Consider the following 24,369-nt stretch of genomic DNA (forward strand, 5'->3'; position numbering starts at 1 on the left):
TAGAAGACCCTGCAAAACAGCAGAGGCAAAGCCTGCCCTAGACTTAGAGTACAAAGGGAGGTTATAGTGCTTGGAAAAGGTATGCACAGAGCTCCAAGTGGCAGCCTCCAGAATGTCCTTAGTAGGAACTCCCCTGAGAAAGGCTGCTGAAGTGGCAGATGCTCTAGTAGAATGAGTCCTGACAGTACCTGGAATCTGTTTTCCATAAAGAGAGTAACAATATCTTATTCCATGAGCAATCCATTTGGAAATAGTTTGCTTAGAAATAGCTTTATCTAGAGAATTGGAAGCAAAAGAGATAAGCAATTGATCTGATTTTCTGAAATCTTTAGTTTTGTCCAGGTAAAACCGTAGTTGCCTGTGTACGTCCAATGAATGCAAAATCCTCTCCCCCTTATTTTGGGGTTTTGGGAAAAAGGTAGGAAGGTGAATAGTCTGATTTAGAGCCACTCTAGAAACTACCTTAGGCATAAAAGTAGGATTGGTCCTAAAGGAAACTCTGTCCTGATGGAAGATGAGGTATGGCTCCATGGCCATAAGGGCTTGCAACTCAGACACCCTTCTGGCAGAAGTCAAGGCCAACAAGATAGCTGTCTTCCAGGATAAGAACTTAATATCCGCAGAGGCAGCATGCTCAAAAGGAGGCAAAGTAAGCTTTTCCAAGACATAGTTGAGATCCCAAGGAGGGACAGGAGGAGATCTAGGAGGTCTTAAATTCTTAGCTCCTCTCAGAAATTGTCTAAGCAGCTGGTGGGAAAAAATGGGAGGATCACAATTGAAATGAGCCGAAATAGCAGAAGCATGAATTTTAAATGGAAGAAAAGGAAAGACCTTTAATCAAAAGGTCTGAGAGATAAAGTAAAATAGAGAGAATATCAGGTAAAAAAGGATCCGAACCACGATCCTGCATCCAAATACAAAATCTTTTCCATTTAGAAGCATAAGATTTCCTTGTACTAGGACGCCTAGCTTCCAAAAGAATATCCAAAACTTGTTTAGGAAGAGAAGTAGGAATCAATTGCCTTTGATGAGCCAAGCTGCCAGGCAGAGAGTCTTGATTTGAGAGTGAAATACCTGACCCTGATGCTGGGACAGTAGAGAATGGGTCAGAGGAAGACTCCAAGGGGGTTCCAAGCAAAGGTGCAGTAGAGTTGGATACCAAAACTGACGAGGCCAATTAGGAGCTATCAAAATGATCAGTCTGGGTTTGTCCAGCTTTATCTTTAGCAATACCCGAGGCAGAAGAGGAAGAGGAGGGAAGGCATATCCCGAAAGATTCCTCCAGCTGAAGGACAGGGCATCCACTTTCCAAGCTGTCTTGTGGAAGGACCTGGTGCAAAAGAGAGGCAACTGATGGTTGAGATGGGACGCAAACAGATCTATCTGAGGACAGCCCCAAACTGAAGTTATCTTGCTGAATAAGTTGGGGTCCAACATCCATTCGTGAGGATCCAAAATGTTTCTGCTTAAGCTGTCTGCTAAGAGATTCTGATTTCCTGGAATGAACTGTGCCTGAAGATCCAGATTCAAATTTAGGGCTGTGTCCCATAAGGTCATGGCAAGTCTGCAAAGGGGGTAAGAGTGAGAGCCCCCTTGCTTGTTTATGTACCACATGACTGTGGTATTGTCTGTTCGAATTAGCAGAGGTCCTGGCTTCAAAAGAGTCTGGAAGGCTAGAAGAGCATTTTGGACTGCCAACATTTCTTTCAAGTTGATGTGCCACAGAAGGTGTTTGTTTGCCCAAGAGCCCTGTTGGCATTTGTCTAGAAAATGAGCTCCCCAAGCATAATCCGAGGCGTCCGTGGTTATGATCTGAGTAGGTTGAGGAAGACGAAAGGGCTTCCCTTCATTCAAAACACACGCCCTGGACTACCAAAGGAATTCCTTCTGGAGGCAGGGAATCAGTGGAATCATTGTATCCAGACTGTGGCAATGCTGAGACCATACACTCTTTAGGTACCATTGAAGTTTCCTCATGTGAAGCCTCGCATTTGGAATCAACAGGATGCAAGAGGCCATGTAGCCCAAAGCCTGCAGGAATTTCCTTGCAGTGAGCTGAGTCAAGGTTGCCAAGGTCTTGAAGATTGAAGCCAGCTGTAACTGTTTTTCTGGAGTAAGGAAGGCCATCTGTAAACTTGTGTCTAGAAGAGCTCCCAAAAAGATCATTCGTTGAGAAGGAATCAAATGTGACTTTTTTGTGTTCACTGAGAATCCCAGTAGTAGGAGAAGACGTTGAACAAAATGCAGGTGTTGAAGTAAAAGGTCTTTGCTGTCTGCCTGAATTAGACAGTCGTCCAGATAGGGGTAAATCTGAATCCCCTGAAGTCTGCAGTAAGCTACTACTGGAGCCAGGCATTTGGTAAAAACTCTGGACGCAGTAGATAAGCCAAATGGCAGTACAGAGAATTGGAAGTGTCTCGAGCCTGCCTTGAATCTGAGGTACTTTCTGCATTGTTGCCTTATGGGGACGTGTAAGTAAGCCTCTTTTAAGTCCAATGTTACCATCCAAGCATCTTGTGAGAGCATTGGGAGAAGTTGTTGAAGAGTAAGCATCTTGAATTTTGGAATTTCCAAAAAGGTGTTTAGTATTGAGAGGTCCAGAATAGGTCCCCAGGAGTTTTGTTTCCTTGGGACCAGAAAAGTCTTGAATAAAAACCTTTCCCCACCTCTAGAGGTGGAACAGGTTCTATGGCTCTTAAGGCTAATAAAGCGTCCACTTGATTTAAGGCCTCTGTCCATTGATGTTTTGGCAGATCTGGCCAGCCGGAAGGCCTTGGCAGAGTGTGAAAGTGGAATCTGTAGCCTTTCAAAATCACGTCTAACACCCATTTGTCCTGGGTAATGCGAGTCCAATTTTGGTAAAAAAGAGAAAGTTTTCCTCCGAGAGGGGCATCCAGGGAAGGAGGACCTGTAGCCCAACAGAGAGAGTCATTGGGTCTGATTTCTTTGGGTTTGAGGTCTGTCTTCTCCCCTTCTAGGTGAAGAAGCAGTCCACTGTCTAGATCTGTAAGAGGCCTGAACCTGCGCCCGACCTCTGGAGCGTCTATATCTTCCCCTTTGAGGCCTGTCAGAAGTGGGAAAAGACCAATTTTTGGAGGGCCAATTTCTAGAAAATCTAGGAGGCTGTACTTGCAAAAAATCTTTTACAGTCTGCATAGACTTGGCTTTTTCTTCCATCTTAGATCCAAATAAGACATCATGCTGAACAGGGGCATCTAGCAATTTAGCCTTAACTTGTTCAGGTAAATTCTGCTCATGAAGCCAAGCATGTCTCCTGATAACAGTACCAGAGGCAGCAGCCCTGCAGGAAGCCTCTAAGGCATCAAAACCACAATGTAAACTGTGTTTGCTAACTTGTTCAGTTGCATGCAACACATCCTGTAATTCCTTGTCCTCAGTACAAGCAGGAAAGGTAGAAAGCCTTTGTTTTAAAACAGATAAAAGAAACTGTTGATACTTAAACATGTGAAACTGGCAATTTAAAGCTCTAATAGAAAGGGTAGCTGAAGTATAAACCTTTTTGCCCCACCTGTCCAGGGCACGAGAATCCTTTTCAGAGGGGATAGGATTCTTAGAGGAGGCGGCCTTAGCAGCCTTGGAACCCTGCAAAATAGTTTCAGGATCAGCAGAAGGGTTCTTAAATAAGAATTGATGGGAATCAGGGACCCTGTAAAATCTATAAGGCTTAGAAAGAACAGGCGGCATGGAATCAGGATTCAAGTTAGCTTCAGAGAAGGCATCATCCACAATGTCAAGTACAGGAGGAATAGCTAAAGGCCTGTGTTGAGGGAGAAGAAGAAATTCCCTAAGTCTCTTTTTGGAAGCAGAATAATCCTGACCTTCCCAATGAAAATGCTCCCTCATCTCATGCAAGGTTTCCCCAAAAGAGAAATCTTCAGGGGGAGAGGCAGAGGGAACAGAATCCTCTGCATCCGAATCCTCATAAGGAGGAAAAGAATAATCCTGATCAGAGGAAGAAACTGAAGATACTGAAGCCTGATCAGAGGAATCATAAGGGATATCCTGTCTAGGCCTTGTCTCAGGAGGAGAGTGAGAGCCCCTAATCATAGTTAATAAATCCTCAGCCATCCGTATTAATTGCTTCTGAGTCTTTGACTTAGCCTTTGTCTTTGTGGAAATAGTAATATGTGAAGGCCTGAAGACCCCCTCAGAAGCCGGTACCTGCACAGCGGTTCCGGACCCATCTGAAGGAGCGACGTCCGAAGGTCCTGCAGCAGACAAATTACTAGGCCTAGATGGCTCCCCATGGGAGTTCGTGTCGGCCATCGGTTCTGAAGTGGCGGATGACAGGGGCTGCAAAAGCGTCTCACTGACGACCGCCGAACCCGAAGCTGGCTCCGGCTGCAAAGTATCCTGTTTGGACCTCGGAGGCCTGTCCTTGTCTTTGCGTTTCTTCTGTATTCCGGTAGTCGGTAAAGTATCAGACGACATCCTATAATTAAATCGTCTACCGAAATAATTCAAGGCCCAATCGTACCTACGCTTGATAGTGCGAGAATTAAACCTGGCACAGAACCGACAGCAAGAAACGTCGTGGTCAGGGCCTAAGCAAGGTAGACAGTAAGAGTGGAAATCTTTATGAGGTATTTGTTTTTCACACGATACACAATTAACTTTTTCTGACATCGGAGGAGCAAGAAAAAGGTTTCCCCAACGGGGTACTTAGCTTTGAGAAGAGAAGTAGAAAACTTCGGACCGACGACAATTACACCACATTGTCTTGAAAACGCCAACCAACAACTAGCGAACTGCTTTGCACCGCACGGCAAGAAAGACTGGAGAAGATGGCGTCGGCTGTCAGCTTTATACCCATGCGTTCTGACGTCAGGGTACTTGCTGATACAGCCGACGCCGGACCCAGACTTTGATATTCTGGCTGACCTCGGGCTGCCTGCCGGCAGGAGTACCCTACAGTTATGACTGCAACAGTCAAACACGAACAACATCAACAGGTCAGTGAAAACCAATCTGTTGAAGGAGCATTTTACCCAGAAGTCCTACTACAATAAGACCAGCAAACCACTCAATCCATTATGAAAAGGAGAAGTGGTAAGGATGCAGACATCCAAAGGTTATTATCAGATTGGAGTCATCAGAAAGATTTGCCCAGAGCAGAGATCATACATTGTTGAATCACAAGGAATAGTGTTTAGGCAGAATTGGAAAATCTGAGGCTGGTGTCCGAGCCTATACCACAGCACACAGCCTCTGAGAAAGACCCTTTATCTCAGAGTAAGTTCTCCAGTGTTCCAGTTCCAGAGGAAATTCCAGAGAATATTCCATTCCTGTGACAAATACATACGTTCCTGATACGAGTTGTTCACCAAAGACTGTCCCTGTTGCTAAACCCAGTCCAGATTGTTATGTTACCAGATCTGGTCGTATCTCCAGACCTTGTTATAGATACATGGCAACTTGGACATGAACATTGTGTTTGTTTTTAATGTTTACAATAATGTAAGTCTAACAACAATGTTATTTTTACTAAGGGCAATCTTTTTAAGAGGGATGATGTACAACAATGTGTGTATATGTACCTTTAAGAAGCTATCCCAGAGCTTGCACAAGTGTATAAATACTGTGCACATGCGAGCCTGACTGCCATTTTGTGGTAAGCTGTTGAGATGCAAGCATGTATGCAAGGTCTGTCTGTTAATCAGTTTGTTTATATTTCATGATGCTGCTATCCATCCTGATGTGTTTCTATGTAATAAAGCATCTAAACATACTACCCTTCCTGCTTGTCATCTATGCTAGAGAGGGACGAGCGACACCCACTATGATCCAGGAAACTCATAACTCATATGAATGTGCTTGAGATGCTCACCATTCAACCAAAGGACATATTCATAACAGACCAACTACCCCACTATAAAATGGGAATTATACACAACTCCAGATGTGCAGACCCAGAGATTTCTCAACTCTGTAAACACAAACACCCTGGATCAGACTGCCCATGTCGCTTGTGCTATGTTATGACTCAATACGAACAGGCAGGGTAGTTCGTTTACATGCCTTATTATATAAAAACACATCAGGATGGATAGCAGCAACATTAAAATTTAAACAAACTGATGGGACCATTACATACATGCATGCTTACATCTCAACAGCTCTCTACAAAATGTCAGTGTGGCTTGCAAGTGCTCAGTATTTATACACATGTGCAAGCCCATGGAAAGCTTCTTAAAGGTATACATATATGCCGATCTACATCCTCCCTCTTTAGTGAACTGCCCACAATAAAATGACATCTGAAAAAGACATGCAATTATACAGACACTAAAAAATAAACACAACGTTCATGTCCAAGTTGCAATGTATCTGGAACATGGTCTGGAAATGCGACCTGAACTATTGATATAGCATTTAGGATTATGTTTTACAACAGGGACAGTCATTGGTGAACATCTGTTTCAGGAGTTTTGGGAATCTTCTCAGGAACAGGGATATTTGCTTGAATGTCCTCTGGAAATGGAACACTGGATAACTCGCTCTGAGATCTAGAGTCTTTTTCACAGGCAAGATGCTGCAATACAGCTCAGACACCGGTACTAAAATGTTTCAGAGTCCACCTAAATTCTACACCTTTTGATTCCCCAATGTACGACCTCGGCTCTGGACATATACTTTTCATGACTCCAATCCGATCAAAACCTTTGGACATCTGCATTTTCACTATCTACCCTTCTCATAATGGATTGAGTGGTTTGCTGGACTTATCATAATAGGACTTCTGGGAAAACGCCTTTTCATAAGTTGAGCTCTCACTGCTTTGTTGTTCTTAGCACAGGGACCCAACAGATTGCTACTAATTGGTAGTGTGGTTCTGGTTTGTCTTGATAAAAGCATTTACGAAGGTGAACCAAGATGTTTATCACGAAGAATATTTCTGAGAATCAGGAGATTCAGAAAAACATCGCTATTGTCTCGTTTTGACTTCTCCAATAACTGTTTTGCACTTTGAACTGCATGTTCTGTCAAGCCATTTGACTGTAGGTACTTGGGGCTAAAGTCCCACTCTTCAGCAAATCTCGGACTGCTGGCCTGTAAACTGTGTACCACTGCCAGAAATAACTTTGTGCAGACTACCATGGACTGCAACATGACGCTTCAACTTAGTAATGACAGTAATGGATGCTAGATTAGGAGGTAGGTCACTCTCGAACCAATATGAATAAGAGTCTACTAACACCAAGTAATGATGACCATTCCATTCGAAAATGTCTGCAGCTACCGTCGATCAAGGTAGTTTAGGAATCTGGTTAGCTAAGTGATTCTTTCTGCTGATGTGGCTTAGTACTATTACATACAGAACAAGATGAAAGTACTCTCTTGATATCCTTTGACACAGAAGGCCAAAACACTAGTCCTCTCACACCCTTCTTTTGATAGAATCAGTTCCTGGGTGACCACAATGCAAGATGGTAATATACTCTTGTTGCAAATATTTTGGAACAATCACTTTTGGACCTTTCCTAATGATACTACTGTTAAACAAAATCTCATCTCTGTAAGGAAAATATGGTTGCACTTCTACTGGTAAATAAGATTGCTTTGAAGGCCATCCTCGACTGATAAAGTGGTTGAGCTTCTGAAGTACTGGATCTGAGGCTGTGTGACTTCTAAGGTCAAGAAGTGTGAAAGAAAAATGTCTCATTTCTATGACTTCAAAATCAAGTTTCTCATTTTCATGCTGTTCAGTGGTATTTCTGGGTGATCTATAGTATCAGCAAGATAAAAGAAGTTTGCCATTTGTGTAGACAAGATTGAAATTGTACTTTTGCAATTTCAACACCATGTGTTAAAATCTGGCAGGAGCTGTATGCAGAGGCCTTCTCAAAATAGTGAATAAAGGTTGGTGGTCAGCTGTGATTTGAATTGGGCGTCCATAAATATAATCACGGAACTTCGAACAAGCAAACACAATTGTCAAGATCTCTTTATGTGCGCATACTCCATCTCGGTGTGGGTTAAGGTTCTGGACGCATAGGGTCTACCCTCTTGAAGAATGACTGCACCAAGACCCAACTTTGAAGCATCACAAGAAAGAGTTATTGGTTTGTGAACATCATAGTATCTGAAAGTTGGTGGAATGGCAATTTTCTGTTTTAGGACATCAAATGCTCTTTGGTGTTGTTCGGACCAGGACACATCTTTGTGTGTCCACTCTGAGCGGTGCTGAAAGTTGGCTCAAGTCTGGAATGAACTTGCCTAGATAGTTAACCATGCCAAGAAAACACTGTAAGGCTTGAACATTGCCTGGAGCTGGCATCTCCAGAATTGCTGTTTGCTTGGAAGGATCTGGTCGTAAGCCTGAACTGGTAAACAAATGAACATCATAAGTAACTTCGCATAGCCTGAATTTGCACTTCTGAAGATTCAGCTTAAGATTAACTTCAAGTGCTCTTTCCAGAACTTTGTTGAAGTTTCTGTCACGCTCGGCTTCACCATTACTTCCTACTAGAATATCATCTACTAGAATAGCACACGGGTAACCAAAAAAAAATTGTTCCATGGCACACTTGAAGACTTCTACAAAAATGGCAGTCTGGCTCGCATGTGCTCAGTATTTACACACATCTGCAAGCCAAAGGAAAGCCTCTTAAAGGTATACACACACATACTGATCTACAGTCCACATGCTCCACAGCGGCATAAAAATACTGGATCTGGTCCTCACTAACATGACTGAACAATGCACCCCCACCCCCACCCCCCTGTAATGTCCTCTCTGGTAAGGTCAGACCATAAAGCAGTCTCCTTTGAAATAAGAATAAAACACATGACCCCAGATAACACAGTATCACTTAGTAACTTTTCTAAGACTAACTTCCTGTTAAGCGGCAACCCGGAAAAATTTCAAGTCCCCGAAACACTGAGACACAGCTGCCTTTACAGAATTGTTCAGACTTTACAATCATGTTAACAGATGTATAGACACAACTATGACAAGCAAGAATAAGCACAGGACAAACTCAAAAAACACCCTGGTGGAATCCTAACATCAAATGGTTGTAGGACAAGAGGAAGAAAGTCATGACAAAGGTTAGGAAATGCAACACCCGTCATGATAAAAATTCTCTCAACCTGAAAAAAAAAAAAAAAAAAACTCAGAAGGCAAATCAAGGCTACAAAAGCCAATGTTGGTGTAAAAACAACCTTACAGATCAAGAACAACCATAAGGCTTTATTTAGCTTTGTCTGCAACCTAAAAGGTAGTTCACAACAATGTACTGACTAAATGTAAATGGAGCCACCTATACGGTGTTGGAAGATGTAGCAAATTTATTGGTCGGCAAATTCTGCTCCAATTTTAAGCCCTCCCCCCAGCCACCCTTCAGGAAATACCATCAAACATACCCCTCCCCCTCCTGTTGAGCAGGTCCTAAATGCACTCTCTAAGGCCAAGAATACTGTCATTGATGGGCCCCAGTAATATCCCAGGATCTGTCTTAAAGTGCACGACGCATGATCTGTCAGGACCACTAGATACGCTATTTAATTATAGCCTCCAGTCAGGCTTTCTGTCACATGAATGGAGAATTGCAACAGTCATCCCTCTGCATAATGGCAGGCCTTCTACAGCCTCCAGAAAGTACAAATCTATAAGTCTGAACAGCATAATATGCAAACTCATGGAATGAATTATCACGAAAATGATCAATAATGACAGAGGGAAATATCCAGACACTGGATCCATCCCCAGTTTGGTTTTAGGAAGGCATATCATGACTATTCAAGGTGGTAATCCTTCTAGAATGTCACTAAGTCAATGGATGAAGGCAAAACAATGCATACTGCCTACCTTGACCTGAACAAGGCATTTGATACTATACCCCACTACGGCATTGTACACAAACTCTCAGAATTAAAGCATTAACCCTTATATTACACGCTGGATAGCCAGCTGGTTCTCAGATGGGAGCCAGGAAGTTAGGATAGAGGGGTCCACCTCCACAAAGAACTCAGTTACTTGGGGTGTCCCTAAGGGCTCTGTGGTGGGTCAGCTCCTTTTTAACATCTAATTCTCCCAAGTCAAGGTCAAAGTCAACAGCCTCTGGATGACCACATTTGCCAATGACTGCAAACTAGGAGTAGTTACAGAATCCTCCCAAAGAGACAAAAATCCTCCAGGAAGGACTAATAGACAAAAAACTGGTGTCAGACCCACTTTTTAAAACTTAATGCCAAGAAATATGTAGTAGTACCCTTTGAGAATTTAGCTACACTGGGAAACTACCTCACTGATAACTCTCCCTTAACAGACCCAGTAGTCAGAGATTTGGGGGATGTGTGTAAATAGTAACCTGAATTTCGACCGACATTATGTCTAAGGTGTTAAGGAAATCATTCTGTGTTGCTCAGCTTACAAGCAAGGTATGGCATCTAGGTCAAGGAAGTCATTGCTCCACTGCATTCAGCCCTTATCAGAGCATTCATTGAGTAAAACTCCCGTTTTACGATGCACCTGACCAGACAAGCAACAACTGGAACATCCACAGAAGTTTTTCACAAAAAGAATACAGGACGGAAGCATGTTCTGACTACCTGAAAGCCCTATCCCTATACTTTGTCTCCTACAGACTGCTGAGGGGCGATCTATGCTTGGCTTCCAAGGCTTTCTTCGATCCCACTCTGACAGACCTTTTGCATATCCGCAAAACAAAAAGCATCACAACTATCCAATCCAGAAACTTAAACCTTGCTTGTGACATTTAACATGACTTGCTGGAGGGACAGGTATGTGTCACAGACACATACTTTTCTGAATAGTACAGTTTTGTACCTACCATAAATGTAGATGTTCGAGTGCTCATACAGCTGCAGTCATAACAGATGGGTTATCCTGCCGTCAGGTGGGTCCTCGGTCGGCCGAATTCCAAAGTCTAGGTCCGGCGTCAGTTGCCGTCACTTCTTCCCTGACGTCAGTGCGGCAGGGGTATAAAAGAGCCAGCTGACGCCATCTTCTTCAGTTTTTCTTGCCCCAGATGTCAGGTGCCCCCAGAAGGAAGGCAAAACATAAACTTATGTAATCATGCAATATAGAATAATCAAAAAACAGTAGTATGCAAGCAAATACACCATAAAAGAATACCCCAAATAGGTTGTATGAGAAGGTGTTTGTCATAAGACCTGTCCTAAGAGGGGATGGAGGGAGGGAAACCTGGACTGCAGCTGTATGAGCACTCGAACATCTACATTTATGGTAGGTACAAAACTGTACTATGTTCATCGTGCATACAGCTGCAGTCATAACAGATGGGTAGAATCCCAAAGCTAAGTAGGGGTGGCAGGCACTAAGTGGCACTAGGAGGAGCAAGGATGCCCTGCAAGACAGCTGTGGCAAATCCCACTCTAGATTTAGAGTAAAGTGGAAGGTGATAGTGTTTGGAGAAAGTGTGCACTGAACTCCAAGTGGCTGCTTCCAAAATGTCCTTGGTAGGAACCCCCGAGGAAAGCTGCAGAGGTAGTTGTGGCCCTTGTGGAGTGGGATCTCATGCTTGAAGGCACAGCTTTTCCATGAAATGAGTAACAAAAGCATATGCAGTGGGCTATCCATTTTGAAATTGTCTGTTTGGAGATAGCCTTTCCTTGAGCACCTGTAGCATAGGACACAAAGAGTTGCTTGGATTTCCTGAATGGCTTTGTCCTGTCCAAATAATAACAAAGTTGTCTGTGAATGTCCAGTAGTCTTTCCCCTTTGTTTTGTGGGTTAGGGTAAAAGGTAGGTAAGTGGATAGTCTGATTCAAGGCTACACTGGATACTACCCCCTTTGGCATAAAGGTAGGGTTGGGGGTAGGGTTGGTTCGTAAGGAAACTCTGTCCTGATGGAAAATGATGAAAGGTTGCACAGCCATGAGGGCCTGTAGTTCCGAAACAGTGCGTGCTGAGGTGATAGCCAGAAGGAAGGCTGTTTTCCATGACAAGTATTGTAGTTCTGTTGAAGCAGCTGGCTCAAATGGAGGAAGGGTCAGCTTTTCCAATATGAAGTTGAGGTCCCAAGCAGGGACTGGTGGTTTCCTTGGGGGTTTTATATTCTTAGCCCCTCTAAGGAACTGTCTTAAGAGAGGATGAGAGAATAAAGGAGGATCTGTGTTGTATTGTGCAGAAATGGCTGAAGCATGGATTTTGATGGAGGAGAAGGAAAGTCCACTGTTTAACATCTCAGCTAGGTACTGTAAAATTTGAGGTAAATTTATTACCCAAGGATTCTGGCCCTTTTTCTGATTCCAGGCACAAAACCGTTTCCATTTGGCGGAGTAGGCTTTTCTAGTAGAAGGTCTTCTGGCCTCCAAGATGACATCCTGCATCTCCTTGGAGAGGAGGGTCTGTTGGGAAATCAAGGGATTCTCCATGCAGCTGGATTTAGGGTTTTGAGCTGGCTGTGAAGAGTTTTGAAGTTGTGCTGGGACAACAGAAGAGGCACTAGAGGTAGGATCCATGGTGGGGAATGCGTCAGGCTCTTCAGGAGTGGATACCAGTGTTGTCTTGGCCAGTTTGGAGCAATGAGAATCATTTTCGGCCTCTCTGCTCTGACTTTTAATAGAACTTTGGGCAGCAGAGGGAGAGGTGGAAAGGCATAGACTGTCAATGTTGTCCAATTGAAAGAAAGTGCGTCCACTTTCCAGGCCTGTGGATGATAGGTCCTTGAGCAAAATTTTTTCAACTGGAAATTTCTGTGGGTAGCAATGAGATCTATGTCTGGCTGTCCCCATGCCTGAGTTATCATTGCGAAAACTTGAGGATGCAACTTCCATTCGTGTGGATCTGTCATATTTCTGCTTAGGCTGTCTGCCAGTGTGTTTTCCTTCCCTGGCAGGAATTGTGCCTGAAGTTGGATTTGCAATTCCAGAGCTGTGTTCCAAAGGGTCATGGCTAGTCTGCACAGGGGGTATGAATGAGTTCCCCCCTGTTTGTTTATGTACCACATCACTGTGGTGTTGTCTGTCCTTATCAATAGCTGGCCTGGATGCAGTACGTCTTTGAAGGCCATAATAGCATTTTGCACTGCTAGCATTTCCTTTTGGTTGACGTGTAGGTGCTTCTCTATTTGGGACCATTTTCCCTGAATGCACTGATCTGTCATGTGTGCCCCCCAGGTGTAGTCAGAGGCGTCTGTTGTGATGATTTGAGTTGCTTGATGTATGCAGAAAGGGAGACCTATGTTTCTTTGGCAGGCTCTTGAGCCCACCACAGAAATTCCTTTTGAAGACATGGAATGAGTGGTATAATAGTTTCCAAACTGTGGCTGTGTTGAGACCATAAGTTTTTTAGGTACCACTGAAGTTTCCTCATATGCAGCTTTGCACATGGGATCAGCAGGATACAAGATGCCATGAATCCCAGAGCCTGCAGGACTTTCCTTGCAGTCAGCCTGGTGAAGGTTGCCATTTTGCTGAAGTATTGAGATAGTTGCCCTTGTTTGCCTGGCGTGAGGTAGGCCATCTGGGTGTTTGTATTCAAGCTGGCACCCAGGAAAATTATTGTTTGAGAGGGTATTAGTTTTGATTTCTTTTTGTTGACTGTGTATCCCAGAAAGTTCAACAGTTTTATTACAAACGCCAGGTGTTTCAGAAGTATGTCCTTGCTGTCCGCTTGGATCAGGCAGTTGTCCAGATATGGGTATATTTGTATTCCTTGAAGTCTGCAGAAGGCAATTACTGATGCCAGGCATTTCGTAAACACTCTGGGCGCAGTAGATAAGCCAAAGGGCAATGCAGAGAATTGATAATGGGTTGAACCTGCAAGAAATCTGAGGTATCTTCTGCAATCTTGTCTGATAGGGACATGGAGGTATGCCTCCTTGAGGTCCAATGTTACCAGCCAAGACTCCTTGCCCAGCATGGGAAGAAGCTGCTGTAATGTGAGCATCTTGAATTTTTGTACCTGTAAATATGTGTTTAGGATGGACAGGTCTAAAATAGGTCTCAAATCTTTGTCTTTCCTTGGTACCAGGAATAGTCTGGAATAAAATCCTTGACCCTTATTCTTTTGCAGGTACCTCTTGAATAGCTTTCATGTCCATGAGAGCTGAAATTTGTTTTTGTGCCTCTGCCCTTTGATTTTGTGGCAGGTTTGGCATGCCTCTCATTTTTGGAAGGGTGTGAAAGTGGAATTTGTAGCCTCTGTCTATAATGTCCAGAATCCATTTGTCTTTTGAGACAATATGTCAATTTTTTGAGAATAATGCCAGTTTTCCGCCTAAAGGTGCTGCCATTAAAGCTTTGCTTGGCAGGTAAAGGGGAAAGTCATTGTGTCTGCTTTCTGAATGACTGTGATCTATCTTCTCCACCTCTTGGGGTTGGTGCTTGCCATTGTCTGGCCCTGAATGATCCTTGTGATTGCCCTCTACCCCTCGGGCGCCTGTATCTGCCTCTGAGGTCTGTCCGTGGCTGGAAAGGACCAATTTTTTGAAGGCCAGTTTCTGCTGAAACGTGGAGGTTGTACCTGCAGGAAATCTTTCACCGTTTGCATTCATCTCGCCTTTTCCTCCATTTTCTTTAGTACCTCCTCAGCTTTAACACCAAACAATACATCTTTTTGAAGAGGTGCATCTAGTAATTTGGCTTTGACATGATCTGGTAAGGTTTGCTCTTTGAGCCAAGCATGTCTACGTATGACAGACCCTGTAACAGCAGCTCTACACGAGGCCTCTAAAGCATCAAAACCACACTGCAAGGTATGTTTACCCATTTGTAACAAACCACGAAAACCAAGAAATATAATGAACGACCAGCCAGTAGAAACACAGGTTTATTCAAACTTGACGTCTCGGCTTTAACAAAAGCCTTCAATGAGTAAAAACTTGCATTGAGTATACTTGCCTCTTACAGTATAATCAATGAACCAATAAAACAATTAATTAATCAAACATTTCCAATTAAGTTCTTCATTTAGTCCAAATGGATGTAATGTATTAAATTTAAGAATATATACAGATTCTTTAAATAAAAGTTTGTTCTTTAACAAGCAAGAATCAAACATTGAAACTTTCACATGTTCTAAAATAGTACCCTGTAAGTCTTTGTTATTTCCATGATGAAAACGCTCAAAATTAACTGCTACAGAGCTTTCTTGTATTTTATTACTTATATCCCTAGCATGTTCCAACAAACGAACCTTAAATGCCCTTTTGGTCTCTCCTATATAGTACATATTACAGGAGCATCTCAAAGCATAAATAATTCCTGATGTATTACATGTATAACTACAAGAAACCAAAAAAGGAATACCATTAATATGTTCAAACTCTGGAACTATAAATGTACAGGCTTTACATTTATTACAGCCTATGGTCCCTAAATTAAGCAAATTAAAGTTCATTTTAATTGATGGCAAGCTAAACTTGCCCCTAACAATAAAGTTATGAATGTTTCTACCTCTTCTATATGAAAAACATAACCTCCCATTCAACCAAGACTTAATATTTTTCAAGTAACACAAGTACTTCCATAAATATTTAACTTCAAGAATTTTATAACTAAAACATCCAAATGTTGTAACAAAATATATAGATTCTAAATATTCATTATAATTTACTTGATGTGAAGTTTTAAAATCTATTGCTGTCCGAGTCTTACTTAGATATACACCATACCAAAGCTTTTCCCAACTACTTTGTAACAAATTCATATTATACCCCCTATTTCTAAACATATCAACTGTAGTTTGAATATTTTTACGTAAATCCTGAATATTGTTACATAACCTAGATACTCTGAGCATTTCACCATATGGTAATGCTTCCAAAGTATGTCCTGGATGGCAACTATCACTATGAACAAAATATGTTCCTGATTCAAATTTTCTATGTACTCTAGTATAAAAAATATTACTTTCAGAAATACTTAATTCCACATCTAAAAAAGGAACAGTCCTTCCTAACAAAAATCCATCAAATTTAAACTGAAACCTATTTAAATCCAATGATTGTACAAATGTATCAACTAAATTATAACCACCATTTACAACAAAAATTAAATCATCTATAAAACGATAATATTTAACAACATATTGTTGAAAAAATAAACTGCTATATATGTATTCCAATTCAAATAATCCCATACTTAAATTAGCATACATGGGGGCAAAGGAAGCCCCCTTGCTTTTGTCTGTATAAAACATTATTGAATTCAAAAAAATTATTATTAAGACAAAAATTAATCAAATCAATAATATATTTAGTAACCGGAGTATCACCTAGAAAAAAACGTACTGCTTCTAATCCGAGTGAATGATTGATGCTCGTATATAAACTTTTAACATCAATTGTAAAAAAATATGTGTTACTATTCCAATCAATGTCATCAATTTTGTTTAAAAAATCAAACACATCTTTAACATAAGATGGAAGCCTAACCACTGAAGAAAACAAATAGTCATGCAAAAAAACACCAATAAAATGTGTGAAATACTCACATCCAGATACAATCGGCCTCCCCGGTGGTTTCTGAATACATTTATGAATTTTAGGAAGGCAGTAGAAATGGGCCATTCTGCAATTTATTGTATTAAACTTGTTTTTAACATCAGAATCTGAAAAGTACCCAAGTCTATTGCCTCGTAAAAATCAATTCATTGTATTTATCTAAAGCCGATGTATATAAAAACATATCTACAGTCTCATAAGTGTCCTTATCGTTCAAATGTTCCATACACATCATTAAATATTGTGAAAAATGCATGACCACTAATTTATTCCCCTTATCTGAAGGTTTAAATATAATATAATTCATCTTACTTAAAGCAATAAGAGCTTTCCATTCCATTTTTGTTAAATTATATACAATGGAGTTTTTTAAACCCTGAAATTCATGAAATTTCTCTTCCAATGCAAAATTCAACATATTAGTGAAATGTACAATATCATCATTCAAATACGGTGGCATAAAAGTGCTCTTCACAAGTACCCTATTAGTATCTAACTGACAATAAGCATTACAAAAAGAATCAGAGTTACAAGTGACAAAACTGCCATCCGATACACTTGAATTAATAGAATTTTGATTAGCAACTTCATTACGTATATCCGTATTGTTAAAAAAATACTTTAAATGTAGCTTCCTAACAAACTTATATACATCACATTTGATTTCATGTATACGGGGAAGAACCGTTGGAATAAACTTCAACCCTCGGTTCAAAACAGAATATTCACTATCCGTAAAAACATTCCCAGAAAGATTCACAACATAATTACTGTCAATATGAGGTATAGTTGGATTATTTACCTCTTTCCGATCCCCTGTTTGGAAAAAAGTCCCTATGATACTGTCCTTGCACCTCTCTCGACAGTTTAATACCTTGTTGTCCCTCCCGATGAACAAATGATTAATTTCGAAAAGTTTGAACATGGCATTCCGGCTGTTGTGCTGGAGGTAGATCTGGAAAGTTAAAGTGGGGATTAAGGGTATACAAAGATCCTACTTTGCCCTTTGATTTAAAAAATTCAACTGATGCACAATTTCATAAACGCTGGGTGGCTGCGGCCAGATTCTTCCCGGGCTTTTGATTCTTCCTTTTCTGTATCAGATGGTGCCTTTACATCAGGTGAAGAAGATTTGAATAATGACTTTCCAGATCTACCTCCAGCACAACAGCCGGAACGCCATGTTCAAACTTTTCGAAATTAATCATTTGTTCATCGGGAGGGACAACAAGGTATTAAACGGTCGAGAGAGGTGCAAGGACAGTATCATAGGGACTTTTTTCCAAACAGGGGATCGAAACGAGGTAAACAATCAAACTATACCTCATATTGACAGTAATTATGTTGTGAATCTTTCTGGACATGTTTTTACGGATAGTGAATATTCTGTTTTGAACCGAGGGTTGAAGTTTATTCCAACGGTTCTTCCCCGTATACATGAAATCAAATGTGATGTATATAAGTTTGTTAGGAAGCTACATTTAAAGTATTTTTTTAACAATACGGATATGCGTAATGAAGTTGCTAATCAAGATTCTATTAATTCAAGTGCATCGGATGGCAGTTTTGTCACTTGTAACTCTGATTCTTTTTGTAATGCTTATTCTCAGTTAGATACTAATAGGGTACTTGTGAAGAGCACTTTTATGCCACCGTATTTGAATGATGATATTGTACATTTCACTAATATGTTGAATTTTGCATTGGAAGAGAAATTTCATGAATTTCAGGGTTTAAAAAACTCCATTGTATATAATTTAACAAAAATGGAATGGAAAGCTCTTATTGCTTTAAGTAAGATGAATGATATTATATTTAAACCTTCAGATAAGGGGAATAAATTAGTGGTCATGCATTTTTCACAATATTTAATGATGTGTATGGAACATTTGAACGATAAGGACACTTATGAGACTGTAGATATGTTTTTATATACATCGGCTTTAGATAAATACAATTAATTGATTTTACGAGGCGATAGACTTGGGTACTTTTCAGATTCTGATGTTAAAAACAAGTTTAATACAATAAATTGCAGAATGGCCCATTTCTACTGCCTTCCTAAAATTCATAAATGTATTCAGAAACCACCGGGGAGGCCGATTGTATCTGGATGTGAATATTTCACACATTCTATTGGTGTTTTTTTGCATGACTATTTGTATTCTTCAGTGGTTAAGCTTCCATCTTATGTTAAAGATGTGTTTGATTTTTTAAACAAAATTGATGACATTGATTGGAATAGTAACACATATTTTTTTACAACTGATGTTAAAAGTTTATATACGAGCATCAATCATTCACTCGGTTTAGAAGCAGTACGTTTTTTTCTAGGTGATACTCCGGTTACTGAATATATTATTGATCTGATTAATTTTTGTCTTAATAATAATTTTTTTTGAATTCAATAATGTTTTATACAGACAAAAGCAAGGGGGCTTCCTTTGCCTCCATGTATGCTAATTTAAGTATGGGATTATTTGAATTGGAATACATATATAGCAGTTTATTTTTTCAACAATATGTTGTTAAATATTATCGTTTTATAGAGGATTTAATTTTTGTTGTAAATGGTGGTTATAATTTAGTTGATACATTTGTACAATCATTGGATTTAAATAGGTTTCAGTTTAAATTTGATGGATTTTTGTTAGGAAGGACTGTTCCTTTTTTAGATGTGGAATTAAGTATTTCTGAAAGTAATATTTTTTATACTAGAGTACACAGAAAATTTGAATCAGGAACATATTTTGTTCATAGTGATAGTTGCCATCCAGGACATACTTTGGAAGCATTACCATATGGTGAAATGCTCAGAGTATCTAGGTTATGTAACAATATTCAGGATTTACGTAAAAATATACAAACTACAGTTGATATGTTTAGAAATAGAGGGTATAATATGAATTTGTTACAAAGTAATTGGGAAAAGCTTTGGTATGGTGTATATCCAAGTAAGACTTGGATAACAATAGATTTTAAAACTTCACATCAAGTAAATTATAATGAATAATTAGAATCTATATATTTTGTTACAACATTTGGATGTTTTCATTATAAAATTCTTGAAGAAGTTAAATATTTATGGAAGTACTTGTGTTCCTTGAAAAATATTAAATCTTGGTTGAATGGGAGGTTATGTTTTTCATATAGAAGAGGTAGAAACATTCATAATTTTATTGTTAGGGGCAAGTTTAGCTTGCCATCAATTAAAATGAACTTTAATTTGCTTAATTTAAGGACCATAGGCTGTAATAAATGTAAAGCCTGTACATTTATAGTTCCAAAGTTTGAACATATTAATGGTATTCCTTTTTTGTTTTTTTGTAGTTATACATGTAATACATCAGGAGTTATTTATGCTTTGAGATGCTCCTGTAATATGTACTATATAGGAGAGACCAAAAGGGCATTTAAGGTTCGTTTGTTGGAACATGCTAGGGATATAAGTAATAAAAAACAAGAAAGCTCTGTAGCAGTTCATTTTGAGCGTTTTCATCATGGAAATAACAAAAACTTACAGGGTACTATTTTAGAACATGTGAAAGTTTCAATGTTTGATTCTTGCTTGTTAAAGAACAAACTTTTATTTAAAGAATCTGTATATATTCTTAAATTTAATACATTACATCCATTTGGACTAAATGAAGAACTTAATTGGAAATGTTTGATTAATTAATTGTTTTATTGGTTCATTGATTATACTATAAGAGGCAAGTATACTCAATGCAAGTTTTTACTCATTGAAGGCTTTTGTTAAAGCCGAGACGTCTAAGTTTGAATAAACCTGTGTTTCTACTGGCTGGTCGTTCATTATGTTTACCCACTTGCTCTGCACTATGCAACAAATCCTGCAACTCTTTTAAATCTGGTTGTTCTGGTTGTGTCATTTTGCTTTTCAACTGAGATAACAAAAACTGTTGATACTTTAACATATGGAACTGACAGTTTAATGCCCTCATGGTTAAAGTGGCCGAGGTATACACCTTTTTCCCCCACCTTTCTAAAGCTCTGGAATCTCTCTCTGAAGGTAATGGGTTTTTAGCAGTAGAGACCTTAATTCCCTTGGGACCCTGTGAAATAGTTTCTGGGTCAGCAGTATGGCTTTTGTATAGGAACTGGTGTGAATCAGGAACCCGGTAATACCTGTCTGGTTTAACAGGAGCTGGAGGTAAAGAATCTGGGTTGAAGCTGGCTTCTGTGTATACATCATCTAATATATCTAAGACAGGAGGAGGGATAGCCAGAGGCATATGCTGGGGGAGCAAGAGAAAATCCCTGAGCCTTTTCTTGGAATCGGAGTAATCTTGGCCTTCCCAGTGAAAGTGTTCCCTCAAAGTATGTAGGGTTTCCCCAAAAGAATAGTCCTCAGGGGGGGGGGGAGACTGAGGGAATAGACTCCTCTGCATCAGAGTCTTCAAAAGGAGAATATGTATATTCCTGGTCCTCAGAATGTTCAGAGGTAATAGAGGCTTGATCTGAGGAAGGGTAGTGTTCCTCTAATCTGGGCCTTTTTTCCGAGGTGGGTTGAGAACCCCTGATAAGAGTAATCAAATCCTCAGCCATTTTGAGCATCTGTTTTTTAGGCATGGGGCCTTGAGAGGGGGTCTGAGGTCCTTGTTTTTTAGTTTTCATGGCTGCTTTAGATTTTGTGAAAGCCTTAATAGAGAAGGAGGAAGGCTTGAAGACACCTTGAGAAACGGCAGGCCTGTCTAAACTCAGTTTCCCCGCCAAGAGTGGCGTCTATCTGTAGTCGGAATGGGGGCCGAGGAGCCTGCGACCTCGGGCACAGAAGACACCGGTAATGAAGTGTCATCGGTACTCAGGGGCTGCGTAGGCGCCTCGCTGAGAACCGGTAGTCTGCCTTAGCGTGGTGTCAGTAGAAGTCGCGGACCTCGTATGTCGGTCCTTATCTTTGCGTCTTTTACTCAAAACTGGAGTTGGAGTATCCGACGACATAATATAATTAAATTTTTTACCAAAATAGTGATGGGCGAACTCCGCCCGACGCTTAATAGTGCGTTTGTTGAATCTAGCACAAAAACGGCAGGCCGAGACGTCGTGGTCTGGGCCTAAGCAAGGAATACAGAAAGAGTGGAAATCCTTATGTGGTATTTGCTTCCCACAGGAAATGCAATTATTAACTTTGTCTGACATCGGTCTGAGGCAAGAAAAGTTTCCCCAACGGGGTACTTAGCTTTCAAGAAGACTTCGGCTGAAATATTTTCGTAAATCTCAGGAGCTGGCCGACCGGCACTTGTGAAATGCTTCTGCTTCGGGCACCGCGTGGCAAGAAAGACTGAAGAAGATGGCGTCGGCTGGCTCTTTTATACCCCTGCCGCACTGACATCAGGGAAGAAGCGACGACAACCGACGCCGGACCTAGACTTTGGAATTCGGCCGACCGAGGACCCACCTGACGGCAGGATAACCCATCTGTTATGACTGCAGTTGTATGCACGATGAACATCAGGCTTCTCATCCAGGAGAAGCAGAGTTTGTCCCTAACCCTATTTAAGCATAACTTGGACCAGTGGATGGGGAAACTTGTAATTCAGCCCTGTTCTGGCTACTAAATCTCTGGTGGATACAAGCAGGCTGTAAATGCTTGACCACCCATGTCAAAGCTTACAAATATTCCTTAAAATAAGATTTAGGGATACATATGAAAGGGACCTTGTGGACTCTAGTGTCAGCCTCTAGTTTCCTATCACCAAAGCCGGTCCAATATTTACCAATATACTTAAATACTGTAGTTCAAACATGAGGGTTGGGGGGGGGTTGGTATAATGGTTAAGGTGCTTACCTCAGAGACACAAGGTATGGGGTTTGATTCTCACCCTTGAAAGGGAAACTGGCTAGGCTTAAAATGGCCATCAAGGGCAGCTAGCCTAGTACTTATCTATTAATCTAAAAAAAGTGTGTTGGGTACTAAAAATACTTACTTTTGTTTATCATATGGCGCTACATCAGAACCTATCATTTTTTTAAATACAAAATGGAGTTGCGCACAAAAATTACACTGCATTTTTGACTGTTAGGGTTATTCTATAAATGAAGAATCTTACCTCCTCATCCTCAGGAGCACTGGGCTGTAGTGGACTTGGAGATCGTGGTTCCTCACGCACAGTAGGATTGTTCCTCATCCAAGCTCGGCATATTGGGTACAATGGCGTATTCTCGTTAAACTGTGCCAGGTCAACACTGCGGTCAAACAACTTTATCACATAGGTATCTATAGCAATGATACGGGAATACAACATGAATTCTCCCTCCAACATTAAATCTTCACTGAAGTCTACAGAAATGAGATCTGTCATTAGAAGGCCAAACATTAGATGGAAGTCTGAAAAAAAACTTATATACATGACAGAAGCAAAATAAATATACTTGATCTTATTTTTTGTAAATTTACAATCTTAATACATTTTAAAATTTAAAATAGCATCACAAAAATGAGATTTCATCAACACAGTTCACCTCTTATGTCATAGCACAGATAGGATACAAAAAGTACAGTTGTGTACACTTACCATAAATATAGATGTTCGCGTGTATTCACTGTTGCAGTCATCACATTTGGGTCATCTGCTTGCAGGTAGCCCTCAGTCGGCCTGATTATCAAAGTCGTGGGTCCTGCATCAGTTGCTGTCTCATCTTCCATGACGTCAGGTAGTCAGGGGTATAAAGCATGCAGCCGACGCCATTACATCAGCTTTTCTTGCCCCAGATGTCAAGTGCCCCCATAATGGGAAGCAATTATATACAAGGTTAAACCTCCAACAAAAAAGCAAATACACCAAAAAGCTTTAAGCATAGTAAACAAGAATAGAGGTATAGTCAATAGAAATCAAGGGGCTGGAGGGAGGGTAACCAGGACTGCAACAGTGAATACACTCGAACATCTACATTTATGGTAAGTGTACACAACTGTACTATGTTTTCGTGTTTCACTGTTGCAGTCATCACATTTGGGTAGATTCCCAAAGCTAAGGATGGAAGAGGCAATTAGATAGCATTTGGACCAGCTAAATGGCCCTGCACGACTACAGTGGCAAAGCCAGCTCTGGATTTAGAAAAAATTGGCAAGTGGTAATGCTTGATGAAGGTATGTACAGAACTCCAGGTAGCAACTTCTGGGATGTCCCTGGTAGGGACACCTCTGAGAAAGGCTGTAGAGGTAGATGCAGCCCTGGTTGAATGCGGTCTTATCCCCTGTGGGGTTGGTTTCCCATGGTGCTTATAGCAGAAATGAATGCAATGGCATATCCACTTAGAAATGGTTTGCTTTGAAATGGCCTTCCCCTCTGCCCCTGCAGCAAATGCCACCAGCAGCTGTTCAGATTTCCTGAGAGGCTTAATACTGTCCAAGTAAAATCTAAGTTGTCTGTGCACATCCAAGGAGTGCAGTATTCGTTCTCCTTTGTTCTGTGGATTAGAAAAGAAGGTTGGAAAATGAATGGACTGATTAAGGGCCACACTGGATACCACCTTGGACATAAAGGAGGGATTGGTCCTGAGGGACACCCTGTCCACATGAAAGATGATGAAAGGGCTCCACTGCCATGAGGGGCCTTTAATTCAGACACCTTTCTTGCTGAAGGGATGGCTAGAAGGAAGGCTGTTTTCCAAGAAAGGAATTTCAACTCTACATTTGCAGCTGGCTCAAAGGAAGGAAGAGTGAGCTTTTCCAATAGAAAGTTAAGGTTCCAGGCTGGATCAGGGGCTCTCCTGGGTGGTCTTAAGTTTTTGGCCCCTCTGAGGAACTGCTTCAGCAGTGGATGAGAGAAGAGGGGTGGTTCTGTGTTGTAATGTACTGAAATGGCTGAGGCATGAATTTTGATGGAAGAAAAGGATAGGCCTGTGTGAAGCATCTCTGCTAAGTATTGAAGAATATGGGGTAAATTGGGTA

At 40.7% G+C, this 24,369-nt stretch overlaps 1 protein-coding gene across 1 annotated transcript in view; it reads right to left on the reverse strand.

The window, feature by feature from the left end:
- LIN37 (lin-37 DREAM MuvB core complex component) overlaps window positions 1–24,369 on the reverse strand; it is a gene marked incomplete in the record, with an annotated part of 817,002 nt that overhangs the window by 429,582 nt on the left and 363,051 nt on the right. The window contains 1 exon segment of the mRNA XM_044080439.1: window positions 22,526–22,692. Within this exon segment, the coding sequence (XP_043936374.1) occupies window positions 22,526–22,692 (167 nt within the window).

Source organism: Protopterus annectens, chromosome 8.part0, assembly GCF_019279795.1.
Source record: "Protopterus annectens isolate FY-2018-M chromosome 8.part0, PAN1.0, whole genome shotgun sequence".
Classification (NCBI taxonomy): Eukaryota; Metazoa; Chordata; order Ceratodontiformes; family Protopteridae; genus Protopterus; species Protopterus annectens.